We start from the raw sequence: 18780 nt of genomic DNA, 5'->3' as shown, positions 1-18780 counted from the left end.
AGTCAAACTACTATACATACTGTACTGACCCAGTACATACTGTACCCAGTACATACTGTACTGACCCAGTACAGTTTCTCATGTGTGTGTAGTATCTGAGGCGATCAAATGTCTAAGATCACGAGGAGTGGACTGGCGGCTATAGTAGAGCTCTTGAGCTTTTAAGTACGTATAGTTAACTAAGGGCGGGCTTGTGGACGAAGGAGAGCCATTACCCCTGGCCCCCGTTACACACTTACTGCTGTCACGTGAATTGCTCAAGGTTGTAGGGGACACAAATTGGTAACTTTTAAAGCTGCAAATGATTTAATGTGATAAATTATGAGACAAACGATATCTACAAATATGTAAAGTTGTATAGAAACAAAGTCATATAAACAAAGTCATGAGTCATATATTAATGAAGACACCAGTAGAAAAATAGGACTAGCTTTGTGTTAGTTACAAACATTTTCTACAGGCTGCTTTTCTGTTGGCTACACTTGGGTGACAAGTCAAATATTTTAATCCAGGAAATGGATTAAAAAATCAAATAGCCACATTGTGTTTTGTAAAGTCTCCATTGAGCTGGGATAATGCCAGTACACTGAGGCAGTTTTCTGTCCTTCGCTGCCAAATGATGAGCAGCAACACAATATTTGGTTATTATGCTTCCAACAAACTTTACAATGTATGCAACAACTCCTTTCTGTTCACTTTGGTATTATTTGAATAATGAAACAAAACTAATTTAAATACAATTTTCTAGCACTCTATTAGGATCACTGAAGACTCGGGCAACCCATCTAAAGGACCTTCATTTACAGTTTTATTATAATTATAATTGTAATTATTATTATTATTATTATTATTATTATTATTATTATTATTATTATTATTATTATTATTATTATGAGGTTTGGGTTCTAAGCCCAGTGGTGGGAAGTGAAGAATAATAGTATCACGTAACTTACGTGATCCTTTTTTGGATGTTGATTTTTTACTCCGCAACGATGCAATTACTTCCTTCAAAGAATTGACCCTCATAGACAAACGTCGTTTACTCTGTTCTGATGATTTTAGCTTCTTTTTTACTTTCTGGAGTTCATCTAAGGTGGCATTTAGTTTTTGTTTTAACCTCCGTGGACTGTCCATTATGGCATAGGAGTGAGTATCCATAATAGTACTGATGGAAGATTCAGTGCTTAATGTACATGATTTGGCACTGGGAACAGATGGCTCTTCTTGGGGAGTCGTACTCTCTGGCAAATCGTCAACTGACCTCTCTTTGGGAGCCTTGTAGCGCTTCTTGCACCATCTTATGTCCTAAAATACACAAAAGAAAATGAATGCATATCAAAATAATAAAAAAATTGCGATTAATAGTACTGTACACGATGAATAAATAAATTCATAATGATGTCCAATAAATAAATACATTTTAATATTGGACATCAGAAAGTGTAATACATGCAGCCCGTCCTCTTGAGTTGCTAGAACAGACAAAAAACAGTGTACTAAAATGCACAAACCTAACCTACTGACCCATGCATAGAAAACATGGTTGTCTGAGAACTGCAATGATTTATAGTACCCCACATTTTGTCTGTTGGGGATTTTGATGTTAAAATATGATAAATAATTTAAGAGTACAGGTTGATATATGAGCATCACTGTTGCTGACCTGGATAAGTTTAAGTGCCTTCTTAATGGAAAACTAGATAATACTTCAATTCCAATTGATGCAATTGCCAGCATTAATCTTCAGTGTAATTTGCACAGCCCATCCTCCTAAAATGAAAGTACTTATAGTAACATTGTGGTTGAAAGTACAAATATATTATAGTGAACCATGAGAAAGGTCTACCAAAATGGAAGGATGAGTTGAATTTGCATCAAAATACGTAGTTTCAATTTTTTTTGTTTGTCATGTCAGTGCTAGTTAGGGTGGGGAAAGATAGTATCCTTCTAAATTGTTTTCTATCTTCTCCTATCCTATTGTAGGGGCCTCGTAGCCTGGTGGATAGCGCGCAGGACTCGTAATTCTGTGGCGCGGGTTCGATTCCCGCACGAGGCAGAAACAAATGGGCAAAGTTTCTTTCACCCTGAATGCCCCTGTTACCTAGCAGTAAATAGGTACCTGGGTGTTAGTCAGCTGTCACGGGCTGCTTCCTGGGGGTGGAGGCCTGGTCGAGGACTGGGCCGCGGGGACACTAAAGCCCCGAAATCATCTCAAGATAACCTCAAGATAGATCCTAGTATCCAACAAATTGACAAAGAAGCATGCCTGGTTGGAATGATCACATTAAGGAATTGCAAAATATGTCTCTCTTTTGGTATAACCTATGGAAAGATGCAGGGTGTCTCAGAAATCGTGGGCTACTCCCAGATCAGATGCTACACAAGGGCTCAATATCATCAAGCCATGAAGAGGCTTAAGAAAGAGAAAGATAATATTGTGAAATCGAAGGCTGCTGCTAAACTTTCAAGAATTTTTTTTTTAACTTTTTTGGGTGAAATACATGTAACGTCTTCAAAATGCATTATACAACAGATACTGTGTGGCGATGAATACGCTGGTGCGGCTGACAAAAACTGTTCTATCAGTCAGGTAGCAACGGGTTGGTAAGATGATCAAGTCAGAGTCTCGTAAGGCGACCTGGTGTTCTGGAGCAAACAGTTGTTCTAGAGCTTCCTCACTTGTGCAGAGGAGTTCTGCACCAACGTCTTCAGCATGGATGTCCACGGGCTCTGCGTTGGTGATGTCAACTATTTTCAACAGTATCTTGGGTTGGGTGAATGAGGTTTCACCTCAGAACCGAATCTTAATCCTGGTCGAGTGGATCTCAATTATGGTCGAGTGGATGCACAAGTACCATGTGGGGGTGCAGAGGTCTCGATGTCTCGTGGAGTGGCAGAGCGGACACGTCCGCTCCTGCTGGTCGCTGAGGTCTTCCCTATGCCTCTTATTTATCCGAGCCTGAGCCCATTGCCAGATATTTATATATTTCTTATCAGTAATGCCTTCTCTGAAAAATTTTCAGTAAAAAATGAGGTGCGAACAAGGTGCGATTTTTAGTCCTACACTGTTTGCTATCTTGATCCATCACTGAAAGAGTTAAGAGCCAGTAGGGCTGGCTGTTGAATTGGCAGTACTAAAACCAATTCTTCTGTTATGCTGCTGATCTAGTTCTACTCACACTACCAAACATGCTAGAAAATGTGATAGAAATGTGTGAAAGATATAGTGGGGAATACAACCCAATATTTAATCCTGTCAAATGTACTATATTTGCTTTTAACTCATAGAACTTATTTTTATCAAGATCCTAGAATTACTAGGTAGAGAAATTCTAGGTAAAATATCTAGAATTAAGCAAAGTACCAGTAAAGTACTCTGAAAAGCAACTGGGGCATATTCCATCCTCAGAGGGCCCTCTAGTCAATTTTCCTGATACTATTAGAAGCCTGCAGGTCAGAATAAATGTCACCATGAGTGAACTTGGTCATCTTGCTATCTCCTCGAACATAAATTAACGATATCTAAGCTTGTATGGATGTGAACAATAGGACCAACAGCATACTGAACTTGGTAAGCTGAATTGTGTATTGAGGAAATGTTCAAGACATATCTTGAGAGTCCAGCCTTGCACTCATTGCAATCTCCTACCTGGCCTAATGTTCACACCTACACTTGAAGAAAGCATTCACAAACAAGTTGTATAATTTTGTCTGAAAGGAATCACCAATCCAGCAAACTCGATCAACTTTATTTTTTGTCAGGCACTCACTTATCACTGGGCACTCCAACTTTTCCAGAAATATAAATTTAATTGTTAGGAAATGCAACTTAAGAATGAGTGATGTGAATGCAGTAATGATATTAGCAGGTCTACAGGATAGAATAAAACAGCTAGTTTAGCAGAGACTCTCCCTTACACAATTAACGTACTGTAATTTTATGTAAACTTACCCAATTATAAATGTAAAACCATTCATGAAGAGAGCTTTTAATTTGATTAAAAAACAATATTTACTCAAATGGGTTTAACTGAAAGAACTGATAAAGGTATAAAAACAAGCCCATAATATTCTAAACCAAATTAAATTTGTGAATAATACCTTGGCTGAATGGCTTGGAGAAGTTGGGGAAATGTTAGGAGCCACATTTGCCCAAAGACGAGTATTGGGACCATTATGCTCCAATTCTGGCTCCACAAAATGATCCACTGTGCCATATGAATGAGAGCCCATAAGAGTACTGGGAGTGCTTTCCCTACTTGATGTACATGGTGCTGTGTAAGGTAAGGAGGGCTCTTCTTGTGGACTTATTGGGCTTGCTACACTCAATATAGGTGGTGTTGTGCAGGTTAATGAAGCCTCTATTTTTGTAGCTGTCATATTTGCTACCTTTGATGTGTTTGGTGTTGTGCAGGATAATGAAGGCGCTGCTTGTGGAACTGTCATACTTGTACTTGATATATATGGTGTTGTGCAGGGTAATGAAGGCTCTTCTTTTGGAACTGTCATGCTTGTTGCACTTATAGTTGTGCTGGGTAATGAAGGCTTTGTTTTTGGAGCTGTCATGCTTACTGGCAATGTTTGGGGAGACAGCCCCCTTTTACGAGCTTTGCAACATTTGCTGCAGGGTATTAAAGGCCCCAATTGTTGAGTTGTCATGCTTGCTGGCAATGTGTGAGGAGATGAATCCTTTTTGTGTACTTTGTAATGTTTAGTGTTGGGTAATGAGGGCTCCTCTGTTTGTTGGCTTTTCACGTTTGCTGGCAATGTATGAGCAGACTGTCTCTTTTGTGGAATCTTGCGACGTTTCGCACAGGGTAAAGAATGCTCTGGTTCTGGGGTTGATGTGCTTTCCGGTAACATTTGAGGAGTTTTCTTTTTTTGAACAACACAACTTTTAGCATGAGGTAAAGTGTGTTCTGATTGTGTAATTGTTGAGCTTGCTGGTAGCTTGTGAGGAGATAACCTATTTTTTAGATCCTTGCAACGTAAAGAGAGCTCTGTTTGTGGGGTGGACTCATTTGTTGGCAATTTGTCAAGACACAGCCTTTTTCTGCGAGCCCTACGAGGTTTGGAGACCTGAAATATATAAAATAAATGTAAATACTGTATGTATATAATATATATATATATATATATATATATATATATATATATATAACAAAACAAAATATAAAGTTTGTGATTGATAGTACTGTACTTGAAGCTTTTAGCAGAATATATAAATATATTTTTCTGGGTAGGTCCCCTTAATAACTCTTCTAGCGTACAGCACTGACATTTAAAGCACACATATGATGTGCCAGGATTTAATGATCATCTGTACTCACTGGAAGCAAGTGCCATTTCACACCTATTTGCCAACACTTAGAGGAGCATGTGGGAATCAGAGATCAACCTACTAGCAAAGTGAACCATCCAGAAGAGATTCTCATAACACTCAAAATTTCCACAGGATGTTTCATAATTAGGTAATACCAAATAAAACTGAAAGTAAATAACATCCCCACCACCACTTGGTGACAGGCCATGAAGAGAGGCTCTTGTTAGGCACCTCCTTCATTCTCGAGTCTGGCGCTTACCCTGATGGGTGCCTTCTGTTTAAACCACATATCAACTTTACAGACACGTCATCAACTTTCCATTTGGCTTCTCGTCCAAGCACGATTATTGCTGCACATTAAATGAGCATGTATGCTGGTTTTCTGGAGACTCTCTCAGTACTTTAATCTGTTCTGGCTTTGTTTCAAGGTCAAATTACCTGGTGTCAATAGCATAGATCATTAATTAGAACAGTGATAGAGCTTCTGAAGTCTTTGTACTGTTACCTTTATGAGAGTCAGGTGGCAGACATCCTGGTTTTTAAATTTAGACATTACAAGCAACAGTATGAAATTGCTTGGTGTGCATTCCACAAATCTCTGGCCCTTCGTCACATCTCATAATTATTCGAGGCTGCGATGATTCAATTTCTGGCATGGCTCTGTGTGGCATCGATCAATGCTAAATACCGATGACCTCTTGTCGCTTGGATATGACCAAGTACCTCTTGCTGGGATTTCAGCTTTAACCATCCTCAGCACCTTTCACAAAGCTTTCTCAGCTTTCTTCCACCATTTACCTGCTCATGCAATGTTGAAACAATCATGGTCTCAAACTAAAGTTTTGCAGTTCATGTGTTCAGCTATGTTCTGTGCATCCCCACCTCAGGACTACATGTTCAACGTGCCTCCTTTCTTTTTTATATATGCTGTGAGTAGCCTGGTTGGTGAGCTTCATGGTATTCACCAGAAGCTTGATTCTTGGAAATTTGTGCTAGTGGATTGTTTTTTAAAGCTAAGGTAGCCTCCTCCTTAATAAGAATGAGGCATCGTTTCTTGGCGGTCTTCTTGTTATCGAGGCACTGTTGGTTTAGCCTTGTGTGCATCACACTCATTGTGCCCAACTGCAGAAATTCATATATATTTAAGGGCGACTTGTGCCGCTCATGATGGACCACTCTTTTTCAGTCCTTGTACAGTACCTTACTGCCTTGCACCAAACCAAGGTTAACTCGGATCATTTGCTGTGTGGTGAAATGGAGCCACCAGCTCAATGTGTACACCCCAGAGCTCAGGACTTCCAGGAATACACTGTCTTCGGAGCATTCTGGCAGGCTGCTATGTTCATGAGGTGTCTCACCCTCGTCTTCACTGCATGGATATTGGCATACCTGGAGCAATGGACAAGCCTGATAGTGCCTATGGCACCTCTACTCTTCACTGGTTCTATTCTGCATTTCCTTCTGTATCTTTCATTCTAGTATGTTATTCTACTGTGCAAATTTGGGACCTGGCCTTCAAGTATCTTCCACGTACAATATGTATTATATATAATACCTCTCTCATCTTCTTTCCAAAGAGTACATTTTGAGAGCTTTGAGACAGTCCCAATACAGTAATTTAGATGTTTTATCATTTCTATGTATGCTGTATATATATTCTCTGTATTCCCTCTAATTCAGAGATCTCTCAAGCTCTGAAAGGGGAAGTGAATACAGAGCAACTCAAGATGGGACAGCACCAGTGATTTAAATAGTATTAGCATTGCTGTGGGGTCTCTGGATTTGAACATTCTCATAATCCATCCTATCATTTTCCTGGACGGCACTATATTTGCTCAGTTATGTTCACTAAATATCAGGTCATCAGACATCATAATTCCCAGATCTTTTGCATGATGCTTTCCTTCTATGATTATTTCTGATTGTATCCTGTACCCTGTGTTTTGTTTAACTTCCTCGTTTCCACCATACCTAAGTACTGTACCTGAAACTAGTCACCAATAAACATCATGTTATTTTCAGTTGCTCAATTGAAGACCTTATTAATATCTGCCTGCAATTTTTTAGTGTCTTCTACAGAGGAAATTTTCATGTTGATTTTGGTATCATCTGCAAAAGACGACACGAAGTTGTGACTAGCATTTTTGTCTATATCCGAGATAAGAATGAGAAATACAGGCATACCTCAGAATACGAGATTAATCCGTTCCTGGAGACGCCTTGCCTTCCGAAAACTCGCATTCCGAAGTTAATTTCCCCATAAGAAATAAAGGGAAATGAATTAATCCGTTCCTGACTACCCCAAAAACCCCACATCAAACTAAATTTTTATACCTAATTCATCTAAATAAACCTACAAAACTGTGTTCCAGTTATTACTTACCTTGCTGTCGAGTGCTGTAGGCGTATGGAAGATGGTGAGGAGGGGGGAGGAGGAGAGGAGTTACTGTTTGGAAGGGGAGTCCCCTTCCATAATCACATCACATAACCCCATGCCTTGTAACACTATGGATACCACTTCTCTTTCTAAATTTTTCAAACCAGCCCTTGCTTGCCTTAAACTCTTTCTTATCTGCATCAGTCGTTGCAGGGGGTATTCTTTAGAAGGTCTTCGTGCAACACCCTGGCTTTCTCACAAATAATGGCCTCCGAAACACTATCACCCCTCAACTCCTTGTCGTGTATCCAAATTAATAACAACTTTTCCACTTCTTCAAGTATTTGTGGTCTTTGTGCCGTTAATGTTCTTACTCCTTTTGCCACTTTAGCACCCATAATCTTATTTTTCTTCTTAAGTATAGTGCATATTGTTGATGTGGCTTTGTTGTACTGCCTACAAAGTTCAACAACACGTGTACCGTTCTCATGCTTCTGAATGATCTCTTGTTTCTCCTCTATTGTCATCCTCACATGAGCTTTCTGGCCTTTATCCTTACCACTGGCTTTCTTGGGACCCATGGTGAGATATATAATAACAAATTGTATAGACAAATCACCAAAAATCCAACAAAACACTGAAAATCCGCGAGAAGAATTGATGTAAGGGTAGTCACTGAGCGCGAGACAATGGTAAACTGAGGGGCGGCGGGGCGGAGGGGCGACGATCGCCGAACCACCACGCGCTAGGTCGGCCTGTACGCGTATCAACAAACTCGCATCCCGAAGTAACCCTCGCCTTCTGAGACAAATTTTTGGAGTAAATACTGCTCGCCTTCCGAAAACCTCGCATACAGGGACAATCGCATTCCGAGGTACCACTGTAGCAGTGGTGCAAGAACTGTGCCCTGGGGTACAGAGCTTTTCACTGCACTTGGGCTTAATCTTATTTGATTTGATTGGCAGTGTCACTCATTCTTGAATCTGGTCATTCAAAATAGCCAAGTATTAAATGGTTGGGTTGGCTGTAGCTTGTTTGTCAATAGGAAGGAATGCAGCACGAAACACATATGGCCTTTTCTTCTTTTATTATTAAAATACTGTATAATAATGTATCACTACTGGGCCAGGTAACTAGCTGTCTTGAGTTTGTGTACAGGGTGGAGGCTCATGCTGGTCTGCTCTCGGCGTGAGGGCATGCTAACTGGGCCTGTACATAAGGAATGCCAGGTTCCGAAAGTGCTGGGTAGGCATAGCAACGCAGACCAAAGGTGTCCAACACCGCTCGGCACGCTATCAACGGCGATTTCGACAATATGCTTGAAGAACTTCTTGGTTGTTTATCTAACATTCATTTACAGTGGACCTGAACAAACTGTGTGACGTTCAACTCCGTCACGGTCACCAAAGGTGTCCAACACAAGCCCTCTGTTTATTTTTTGTTTCAGTATTTGAAACATGTGAAGCTCTGTTGTATAATGAAATGTCCTTTCTGTAGCTCCCTGTTACACTTTATGCCTAGTGGCTGAGTGGACAGTGCTTTGGATGTGTAGATATAGGGACCCGGAAACAAATGGGCAAAATTTCTTTCACCCTGATGCTCCTGTTACCTAGCAGTAAATAGGTACCTGGGAGTTAAGACAGCTGCTTCCTGAGGGGGGGGGGGGATTAGTAGTTTGTAACAGTTGATTGATTGACGGTTGAGAGGCAGGCTGAAAGAGCAGAGCTCAACCCCCCTCTAGTGCAAATAGGTGATTACAAATAGGTGAATACTATGATGGTGTTTTGGGATGCTTTGGCTTAAGAGTTAAGAGATGCCTCACTAGAGCACTACAGAGCTCGGCTTGCCACCTGGTAGCAGCTTTGAGTGTTTTGTGACTTACTTCCAGGAGGTTCACTTCAGTAGTGGGTTGATCTCTGATCTCCATGTGCTCCAATTCTTTCCCCTTGCTAAGGATTCAAATCAAAGTTGTCTCACATGAGAAGCAAGTGTGTTATCCACTATATCACAGTTAACATGCTGACAATACAAATATAGTTCCCCAATACTGTACTGTAAGAGCTCGGCAATTCAAATTCCGGTAAACCAAACCTTTGGGGAATCCTAAAAAACTTAAGCTCGGTTTTCGACTGCTCAACTTGAATAAAAAATTCAGAGTACAGTACTGAGATGTCTGGATAATCTGAATAAATTCAAATTTGTTGATATTTGGATTTTCCAGGTAAAAATTCACCTAACTTGAATAGAGGTGGACCCCTATAATTCAGATTATTGAATGTAGACAGTACAGCAAATATGCATTACAAATACTGTACATCATATACTGAATATAAGTACAGTAAGTATTCTGAAATTAACATTTACTTAGTGGCTTTAACAATTTAAAGAAACTACAATGGATAGAAATATGATAAACTCATAATACACTTAAAAACAAAGTACTGTATGCAACAATACCTTTGATAAATTGCTTGTCAATGTTGCAAAAATTGTAGGAGCTGCATTCTCCCGCAGTCGTGTAGTTTGGCCAGTACGATCAAATTTTGATTCCTCAAAATGATCAGAACAAATAACTGTGGATTTTGATGGAGTGAACTCTCGGTTAATATTATCTAGCCATATTTTGAACAGCTTCTCATTCTTCCAAGGAAATCTATATAAGAATGAAAAATAAAATCAGAAATGATTATTCAGAGCAAGGAATGAATCGAGTACAAAAATGTAAGAACTCTTGTATATATAAATAAAAAAAAAAATTCTAGTGTTTCAACAATGTGGAGGTAAGACTGATAGGTAACAACATGCATTACTAATACCAATTAATACTTTAATTAACAAGCAAGTCATAACTGCTAAGACTTTGAGACAAAAATGAGGTGGAAAACAAATTACCCAACCCACACATACAAAAAGAAAGTGACAACATTTCGGTTTGTCCTTATTAACTGTAAAAAATAAAATTTCTGACTTTTGCATTATATTTAAATCACCTGCATTTCTAAAGCACCATATTAATATTACTGCTACATCTCTTATTCTTTACCATTCTAAAGAATGTAAATTAAGTTTTTTGACTACTTATATATGAGAGGTTTCTTATTCCTGGGATTAACTTTATCATCATCTCTGTTCACATTCAAGTAAATCAAAGTCCATTCTGTAATTATGGCGACCAAAACCGGACTTCATAATCGAAATGGGGCCTCGCACGAGCAAGATAAAAGTTGAAGTCACATAAAATACCTTTTACCTCATGGCCACCATCTATCTGTACTGCACTGTACTGTACCATACTGTACTGCACTACACTGTACTGCATTGCACTGTACCATACTGCACTACACTGTACCATACTGTACTGCACTGTACTATACTGTACCATAATGCACTGTATTGTACATATACTGTATATATTATAATATACAGTATATAGTTTACATAGTATGTATAGTTTTGTAAATTGAGTGAGATTAGACCTAGCTAAGATTTTAATGCATTGTGATAGTTTTGTATGTTATATTAGTAGGACGTGATTCAGAAGTGAAGCAAAAAGCTTCGTACTCGAGGCGGTGCGCAGGTAGTTCCGGGCCGGTGCCACCATTACACTAACTAGCAAGCCAGCAGCTGCCTAGAGTGAACACCTCTGAGGGGCACAATACTCACTTGTCAAGTTTTTTTTTTTTTTTTTTTTTTTTTTACAAAACTTGTGTTTTTGAAAATCGAAGTTGGCAATTTTTTTCTCTTGATAGTAGCTGGTGTTGCTTAGGGCCACAAAATAGTCTGGCATCAACTCTCCATGGAGTATAGACAAGTCATACACCAGCATTTTGACAAGCTCTTGTTGCCCAGTTGTCAAAAACCACATCTATATAACTTAGGTTAGGGCTGGTTAGGTTAGGGCTGGCTTGGGTCAGGTCAGGTTGGGTTGGGGAAGGTTTTTAAACACTTTGGTAATCTGTTTGTAAACGGATTTTCGGATGGTGTGTAACCTGACCTGACCCAAATGGGTGATCAAGTTGTATATAAAACAAAAATATAAATGAAAATGTTATTAAAATTTACGTACAAAGTGTAAGTGAATAAAGTTGCTGTAGACGAACTGACCGAACCTCGAGGGAACGGACAACTCCTCACCTGTTATAAACTTATCATCACAATATAAGAAAAATCAAACTAAACTTCTTAGAGAGAAGCACAATGGAACCTGTTTAAATTTTTTTAGATTTTGCCCCGAGGGGCGAGTTTATTGGGCAGCGCCACTCATCCTGCGAGTGGACATACCGCCATAGCAGCATGTACAACACTCCCCAATAGGAAGAAAACCCGCTGGGTTGTTCATCCTGTCACTTGTAACCTGTTTGGCATGTCTGAAGAACATTACAAATGTTATTGTTAGAATAAAGCAAGGATTATCCCTCATATCTTACTTGTGAAATGTTTTATTCCTATCTTTCTCTGGTCGATGGTTACATCCGAATGCAGCACAAGCTGGCATTATCCAAGAGGTAGTTAGTAGTGAAGACTGCACCTGCTGAATGTGTTTAAATATTCCTTAGAGATGGAGTCAGACGGGAGACCCAAAATGTCTGCCGGACGGCTTCACAAAACTCGACTCCAGAAGTACTGACATGCGCACTTTTTATTATAACCTTCGCAATGACTTAGTTCATGAATTAATATTGATTTTGGATATTATTTTTTAATATACGCATGACATATGCACATTTATGAAGTAGGCATAGATGTTAATAATGTTCGAAGTTTGAGATACGGAGTGATCCTAAGGGGTCACTTAAACAATTTAACAAGTGACACGAATCATTTATCTTTCACTTTTAATTGCAATATATTTGTCGCGTGGATCTGTATATAAATATTTAATCCCAATTCAAATTCACACACTTTATTCATAAATACTTTTCCATTTTTTTTTAAATTTATTTGACACAATATGAAGTTCATTAATACTTTATAAAAGAATAAAGTTAATAACAATAAGGCAATATTGATCAGTATAACTGGGCATTATATAATAAATAGGAATTATGTGAGAGAAGTGCCCGAAACGCTTTGCGTAATAGTGGCTTTAGGCATTGTATGTACTAGCTCTATCTATAAATCTATCAATTTTTGAATAACCTCTTGTATGTATGTACTTTACCTGGATAAACATTTGAAATTGAATTTCTGTGAGAGAAGTGAGGTAATCGGAGTGAGGTTGAGGAGGTAAACAGTGATGGCTGACACTGAGAGCTCGTGCACCTCCGTCGACGACAGGACGGAGGACCTTGTCTCCCCCACCAGGGACGCTCTCGTTGACGGCATCGTCGGCCTCCTCAAGCCTTGCCTCGACCAGCTCGACGACCGTGTCCGTGCTACCAGGTACGGGGCCCTCCCTGGACTCCCCGTCTGGCTCACCACCCACCATAGCCACCTACTACTGCCTCTAGACTTACCATCCTCTCCTCCTCCTGCCTCTAGAACCACCACAGCCTCCTCCTCCTCCTGCCTCTAGAACCACCACAGCCTCCCCCTCCTCTAGAACCACCACAGCCTCCTCCTGCCTCTAGAACCACCACAGCCTCCTCCTGCCTCTAGAACCACCACAGCCTCCTCCTGCCTCTAGAACCACCACAGCCTCCTCCTCCTGCCTCTAGAACCACCACAGCCTCCTCCTCCTCCTGCCTCTAGAACCACCACAGCCTCCTCCTCCTCCTGCCTCTAGAACCACCACAGCCTCCTCCTCCTCCTCCTGCCTCTAGAACCACCACAGCCTCCCCCTCCTCCTCTAGACCAGACTTTCTCTTGTGACTCAGCTTGTGCTCATGACTGTACAAGCATCACATTTAAAAAGGCTTTACCTAATCAAGAGGATAAAACCCTAGGTAACCTATTCAATGTACAGTATTGAGGCCAGTGCCCAGAGGAAGCATTAACGTTATGCTTCTTTTAATTTGTTTCTTTGTGGTCAACAGCACAAAAATTGTAGTGGATTATGAAAATGGGTTGATATATCACTGTCCTTATTCTGAGAAAATCATATCTGTGGGTACCTCTCTTGTTTATGATGTCTCTTTAAGTTCAAAACTAACTGCTGTATTTTGTGCTTTTTAAAGGAAGCTCCAGTAAAAAACTTTTACTGCATTTTATAAAACTTTTTATACACTGAATGACAAACCAGTAATGTTTCAGTAGTCACAAAATGTTTAGGGTGAACAGTTTATCTTGTACATTGTATTAAATTTTATGGTCTTCAGAGTGAGTCAGAGTGAGCTGCACCAGCAGCTAGAAGGACTGGCAGCAGAGTTGTCCCGGGTGCAGGAGCAGACTCGTTGTCCCTTGCAACTGGACGCTTATATTAAGAAGCTGCAGAATGCAAAGAGAAGAGTAGTTGTAGTGAACAATATCCTCCAGAATACGCAGGCAAGTTCAGTAATATGTTATAAGATAATTCAAATTTCAGATAAGATGTCAAATTTTGACCTCAAAAAATACCTTACGATGTAGACAAACTTTTGGTGCAGCTCGGGGAGGAAGGGGGCTGACATGGTGAGTGAGTGAGTGAACAAGTAATGGAATATGGTAAGGGACAAGGCTTGAGTGGAAGCAGCTTGCGAAGAGGGGTGAATGTATTTATGCATAATAACTTATGAGGAGCCCTGTACACCTGGCCTTGTAAAGCTGCTGTGGATGACTGCTGGTATGTTGGAGTGGTTGAGTATCCATGATACTATATATTGTACTGTGGTACTGTACCTGCATTATCTTGATTTTCAGATTACTTAGAACTAGAAAGATCTCTTGTCCTCGTTTACCAGGTAGTTGCACTGTATAGTTAATGGGGGGGTCCCCATTCTGCCCCCAATAACCAGGAAAATCCCTTGTTGCCTGAGGAGAATTTACAAATTTTTTATCTAACATAAATTAAGCCTTCTTAAGTTATCATGCCATAAATAGTGATGTATATTTTCTTTAGTGTCCCCTGACAGACTCCTATCCATACCAGCTGGTCTAGATAATTAGAGAGTTGCACTGTTATGAAATGTATCATTAATCAACCAATAATATTTGTAATGTATAATTTAGTAACTTTAATCAACCTTTCCCATCTAACTTATTATTCTACATTTCTCATCTAACCTATTTTTCTGAGCTAGAAATATCCTTTGCACCAGAAAAATGATTAGAGGCTAAAATGAAATAATTTGCTGACAGTGTAGCAATTAGAGAAGCTCAAGCCCTCAAAATAAAGTTACTGTACCAAAGTAAGTGGATAGTGATAGTAAGTACAATGCATCATCACATGAATGAACTGCTGTATATGGGTCAGGAAGATTCATTCCATAAGGGATTTCATTTGACCAGTCTGATCCCAGGCAACACCTCCCTCCCCAGGAAAAATAAATGTCAGTGGGCCTGCATCCATTAAAATGCATATAAAGGACCAGACTTACCAGGAGAGTAATGTAGTAATAGAAAAGGTTACCGACTTGCTGGCATTGAGAGTGCAGCTCAAGGCGCTACACCTTCCCATAACCTGTCTCTACTCCAATTGAACACTTTCCCTGCCTGCTGGCAGTGTTACACAAAAAAACTAGTACTTCATACATCCTACCCTTCTGGTCAACTTTGCCAATTATAACATAAATACCACACAAATTAATAATCTTACTGGCTATGTAATATTTAATTAATAAGTACAAAGTCTTAAACATAGCCAGTAGTTCACATACAAATAATCGTGTCCCTCAGCAGCGCTGTAACACCAGTAGTTAGTGTCAGTGTAGGTAACCTGGGTGTCAATGATCTTGGCCTCGGTTCCTCTGTGTGCCATGATGTCGGGCCTACGGTATGACATACTGTCATTCCCTACAGTGTGTAGGGAATTCGCACCTCTTACATCACCTGTCGAATCTCGCATCAGTGTCAGAGTAGTTAGCAGATGGAATGCATTAGGTAGTGATGTGGTCCAGTTTCAAATGTGGATATGATAGAGCCCAGTAGGTTCAGGAATCTGTATACCAGTTGATTGACAATTGAGAAGTGGACCAGAGAGCCAGGGGCCAGATTCACGAAAGCACTTACGCAAGTACTTATGAACCTGTACATCTTTTCTCAATATTTGGTGGCTTTGTTTCCAATTATTAAACAGCTAATTGAGCTCCGAAGCACCAGGAGGCTGTTTATAACAATAACAACAGTTAAATGGGACGTTTTCATGCTCGTAAACTGTTTAATAAATGTAACCAAAGCCGTCAAAGATTGAGGAAAGATGTAAACGTTCGTAAGTGCTTTCGTGAATCTGGCCCCAGAGCTCAACCCCTACAAGGACAACTAGGTGAGTACCCAGAAGTCGCTCAACTGATGATAATTATGCACTCTGCTTTACACTCTCAACCCCGTGTTTCTCTACCAACAGACCACCCTGGTCGTAACAGTTCTCAATGTCCATTTCACTTAGTGTTAAAACAAAATCCAATCTTGCAGGTTGATCTTTCCCTGGTCAGTGTTTATTCCCTTACATGGTGTGTTGGGAAGTTTTTCTACAACTTCTACCTGTTTTTCTCTGTTTCTTCTCTTGGATCCATTGATTTCTAATCAATTTGCCCATGATTAAGCTACATGGGGCCTGCTTGGTACCTTCTTTAGACAGTTACAGTAAGTATTTGGTCAAATGTATAAAGTAAGTACTGTACAGCAATATTATTTTAGGAGGATGGGTTGATTTAGATATTCCAAATGACAAAAAATATAGCATACAAAAAGAAAGGGAAAAGTAAGTAAACATGTTTTCTTTCATTGCAGGACCGTCTCAACAAGTTACACTCTCAGGTAAATAAGGAAAATGCACGTCGTAGAGCTCTACTAGAAACAACTTCCCCATTATCAAATACACCATCAACCTCTCTTCATGCTCCTTAACTAATACTTGGTTCCTCTACAAAGATTACAGTACGTATTTCCAAAGAGCGTCACATGTCGAAATATTATAAATTGGTGAGCTGCAAGTGACATTCTGAATATTTGTCATGTGAAATTTGGTTTAGCGCACATATGCAGCTTGGATTGTCATGTACTCTACCTGATTTACAGAGTTCATAAAATTTTCTTCATATAGCACTCTCTCTTTAGGGTTTTCGTTCAAAGATATATAGCTGGAAGTTTTATAAAGTGGTAAATCTAGTGTGCCAATATTCATGACTAACATTCCATTATTATTTTGCTATTAGGTATAAAGTATAAAGTTCTTGTATAAAGTCAATGTAAATATGCCTGACTCAGGCATACTGCTGTGCATCTAGTCATTTGCGAATCATAATATTTATATTTTTTTATAATCTGCTTCTGTTATTTTACTATCCTCAATTTTACCCATCTTTAACATTACGACTGTGTAAAGGATGGAGAACTCAAATAATGCAATTAAGACTCCAATTTTTTCCCACATTACTGCTGAAGATCTGGAACATGTATATGAGCCATCAGAAGATAGTTTCTTGCTCATTGATGCCTTGGAAAAAGATTTAGATCTTCTCCACAAACACAAACCATTGTTGTGTTTGGAAGTTGGTTCAGGATCAGGTGTTGTGATAACAGCTTTGGGTACTGCTTTAGGATCCCAGTGCTGTTATATGAGCACAGATATCAACCCCCGTGCATGTCATATTACCAAAGAAACTGGAAGATTAAATGGTGTGAGTATTCAGTCTGTATGTACAGATTTAGTGACTGGCATAATAGACAACACTAAATGGCCTGTTGATGTGTTGCTATTCAATCCTCCCTATGTTGTCACTCCATCAGAAGAGGTTGGTCAGGGAGACTTGGAATACACCTGGGCAGGAGGTGAGCGTGGACGTGAGGTTATAGATAGACTTTTACCAAGTGTAGATACCCTGTTATCACCTGAAGGGGTATTTTACTTAGTGGTACTAAAGGAAAATGATCCTGCTGAAATTGAGCAGGTGATGGCCAAATTTGGATTTACATGTGCCTGTGTTTTATCTCGCAGGACTGGTCCAGAGTACCTATCTGTATTAAGGTTTTCTCGTCGGAGATGAGTAGAAACCTGTTAATCATTGCAAGTAGAGTGTAAAATCTAAATAAAATTTCAGATTTAAGTTGACTTTAATTCATTCCACACTGTTCATAGTTCATCAGACAGTAAATCACTACTGACTGTTTTCTCCATTCTTGGCAATATTATCTTACATAAAATAACGTGCATTATTTTATCTTTCCTAGTTTAGTATATAAAAATGCTAATAGAGCCAGGTCCCAAATTTGCATAGTAAAATAATGACATGTTGAAGTGAACATGGTAGGAAATGCCATATAGAGCCAGTGAGGAGTAGAAGTGCCAAAGGCAAAATCAACGAACACTGTATAAACATTAAAGGTTCAATACCCTCCCAAGAAGCATAAGAAATACAGTACAGTACTGCCAAAACAGAAGTGGACTTCAAGTAAAAGTTTAATATTCCTGCAAGAATTGCCGGGTTGTATTGGATATGAGAGTCTGCAGGCCACTCCAGGCAACAGTGTTATCCAAGTTATCACAAGTTGAGCCTGGCTCCAGGCCAGGTTTGGGGGAGTAAAACTCATAACCCACTCCAGGTATCCAGGTACTTCCACGTAAAAATTTCCTCGTGCAAGTGTCGACAATCCATTTAAAGATAGTGTTACTGAAACTTGGTATCTTCACAGGAATTAATTTAGAAAAAATGTCTGTTGAAAATTAACCTATGCAAATGACATGTACTCCACATACATACCACCAAGTGCAGACATCAGTATAAAACTGTCCAGAGGGGGGGCCCCAGCTGACCTGGCTGGCTCCAACCTCCGAGCGGGGAGGTGTGGGTAAATTAGTGTGTGTGTGTGTGTGTGGGGGGGGGCTAGTTTCAAAAAATTGTTTTTCATTGTGGGGAAGTTCTTCTGCCAATTTTGGGGTTGCAATCTCATTTTAACCATGCAGTAGTCTGCTTTGATTTGCCTATCTTTGTGGGTGCCTTCCCTTGGATGGTCGCAAAGATGATGAACCTTAAATGTAGTGTTCACAGGCCATCGCTCCCTTTGC

At 39.7% G+C, this 18780-nt stretch overlaps 2 protein-coding genes across 3 annotated transcripts; one reads left to right on the top strand and one right to left on the bottom strand.

Moving 5' to 3' along the window:
- Positions 1 to 283: 283 nt before the first annotated feature.
- Positions 284 to 12312, bottom strand: LOC123770044 (formin-J). The gene is made up of 4 exons (XM_045761649.2): positions 12128 to 12312; positions 10158 to 10353; positions 4102 to 5079; positions 284 to 1305 (listed from the first exon to the last, which is right to left on the bottom strand). The coding sequence occupies exons 1-4, from the start codon at positions 12193 to 12195 to the stop codon at positions 745 to 747; spliced, it is 1803 nt and encodes a 600-aa protein (XP_045617605.2). The 5' UTR covers positions 12196 to 12312; the 3' UTR covers positions 284 to 744.
- Positions 12313 to 12910: 598 nt separating this feature from the next.
- Positions 12911 to 17821, top strand: LOC123770046 (methyltransferase N6AMT1-like). 2 transcript variants are annotated; one of them, XM_045761651.2, is made up of 3 exons: positions 12911 to 13082; positions 13958 to 14123; positions 16506 to 17821. In XM_045761651.2, exons 1-3 carry the CDS (start codon positions 12937 to 12939, stop codon positions 16620 to 16622), a joined length of 429 nt encoding a protein of 142 aa, XP_045617607.1. In that variant the 5' UTR covers positions 12911 to 12936; the 3' UTR covers positions 16623 to 17821. The 2 variants fall into 2 exon arrangements, with proteins under 2 accessions (XP_045617607.1, XP_069157470.1); XM_069301369.1 differs by lacking the exons at positions 12911 to 13082; positions 13958 to 14123 and adding an exon at positions 16177 to 16358.
- Positions 17822 to 18780: the final 959 nt, after the last annotated feature.

This window comes from Procambarus clarkii, chromosome 45 (assembly GCF_040958095.1).
Source record: "Procambarus clarkii isolate CNS0578487 chromosome 45, FALCON_Pclarkii_2.0, whole genome shotgun sequence".
Taxonomy (NCBI): Eukaryota; Metazoa; Arthropoda; class Malacostraca; order Decapoda; family Cambaridae; genus Procambarus; species Procambarus clarkii.
This window is presented reverse-complemented; position numbering and strand designations above follow the sequence as displayed.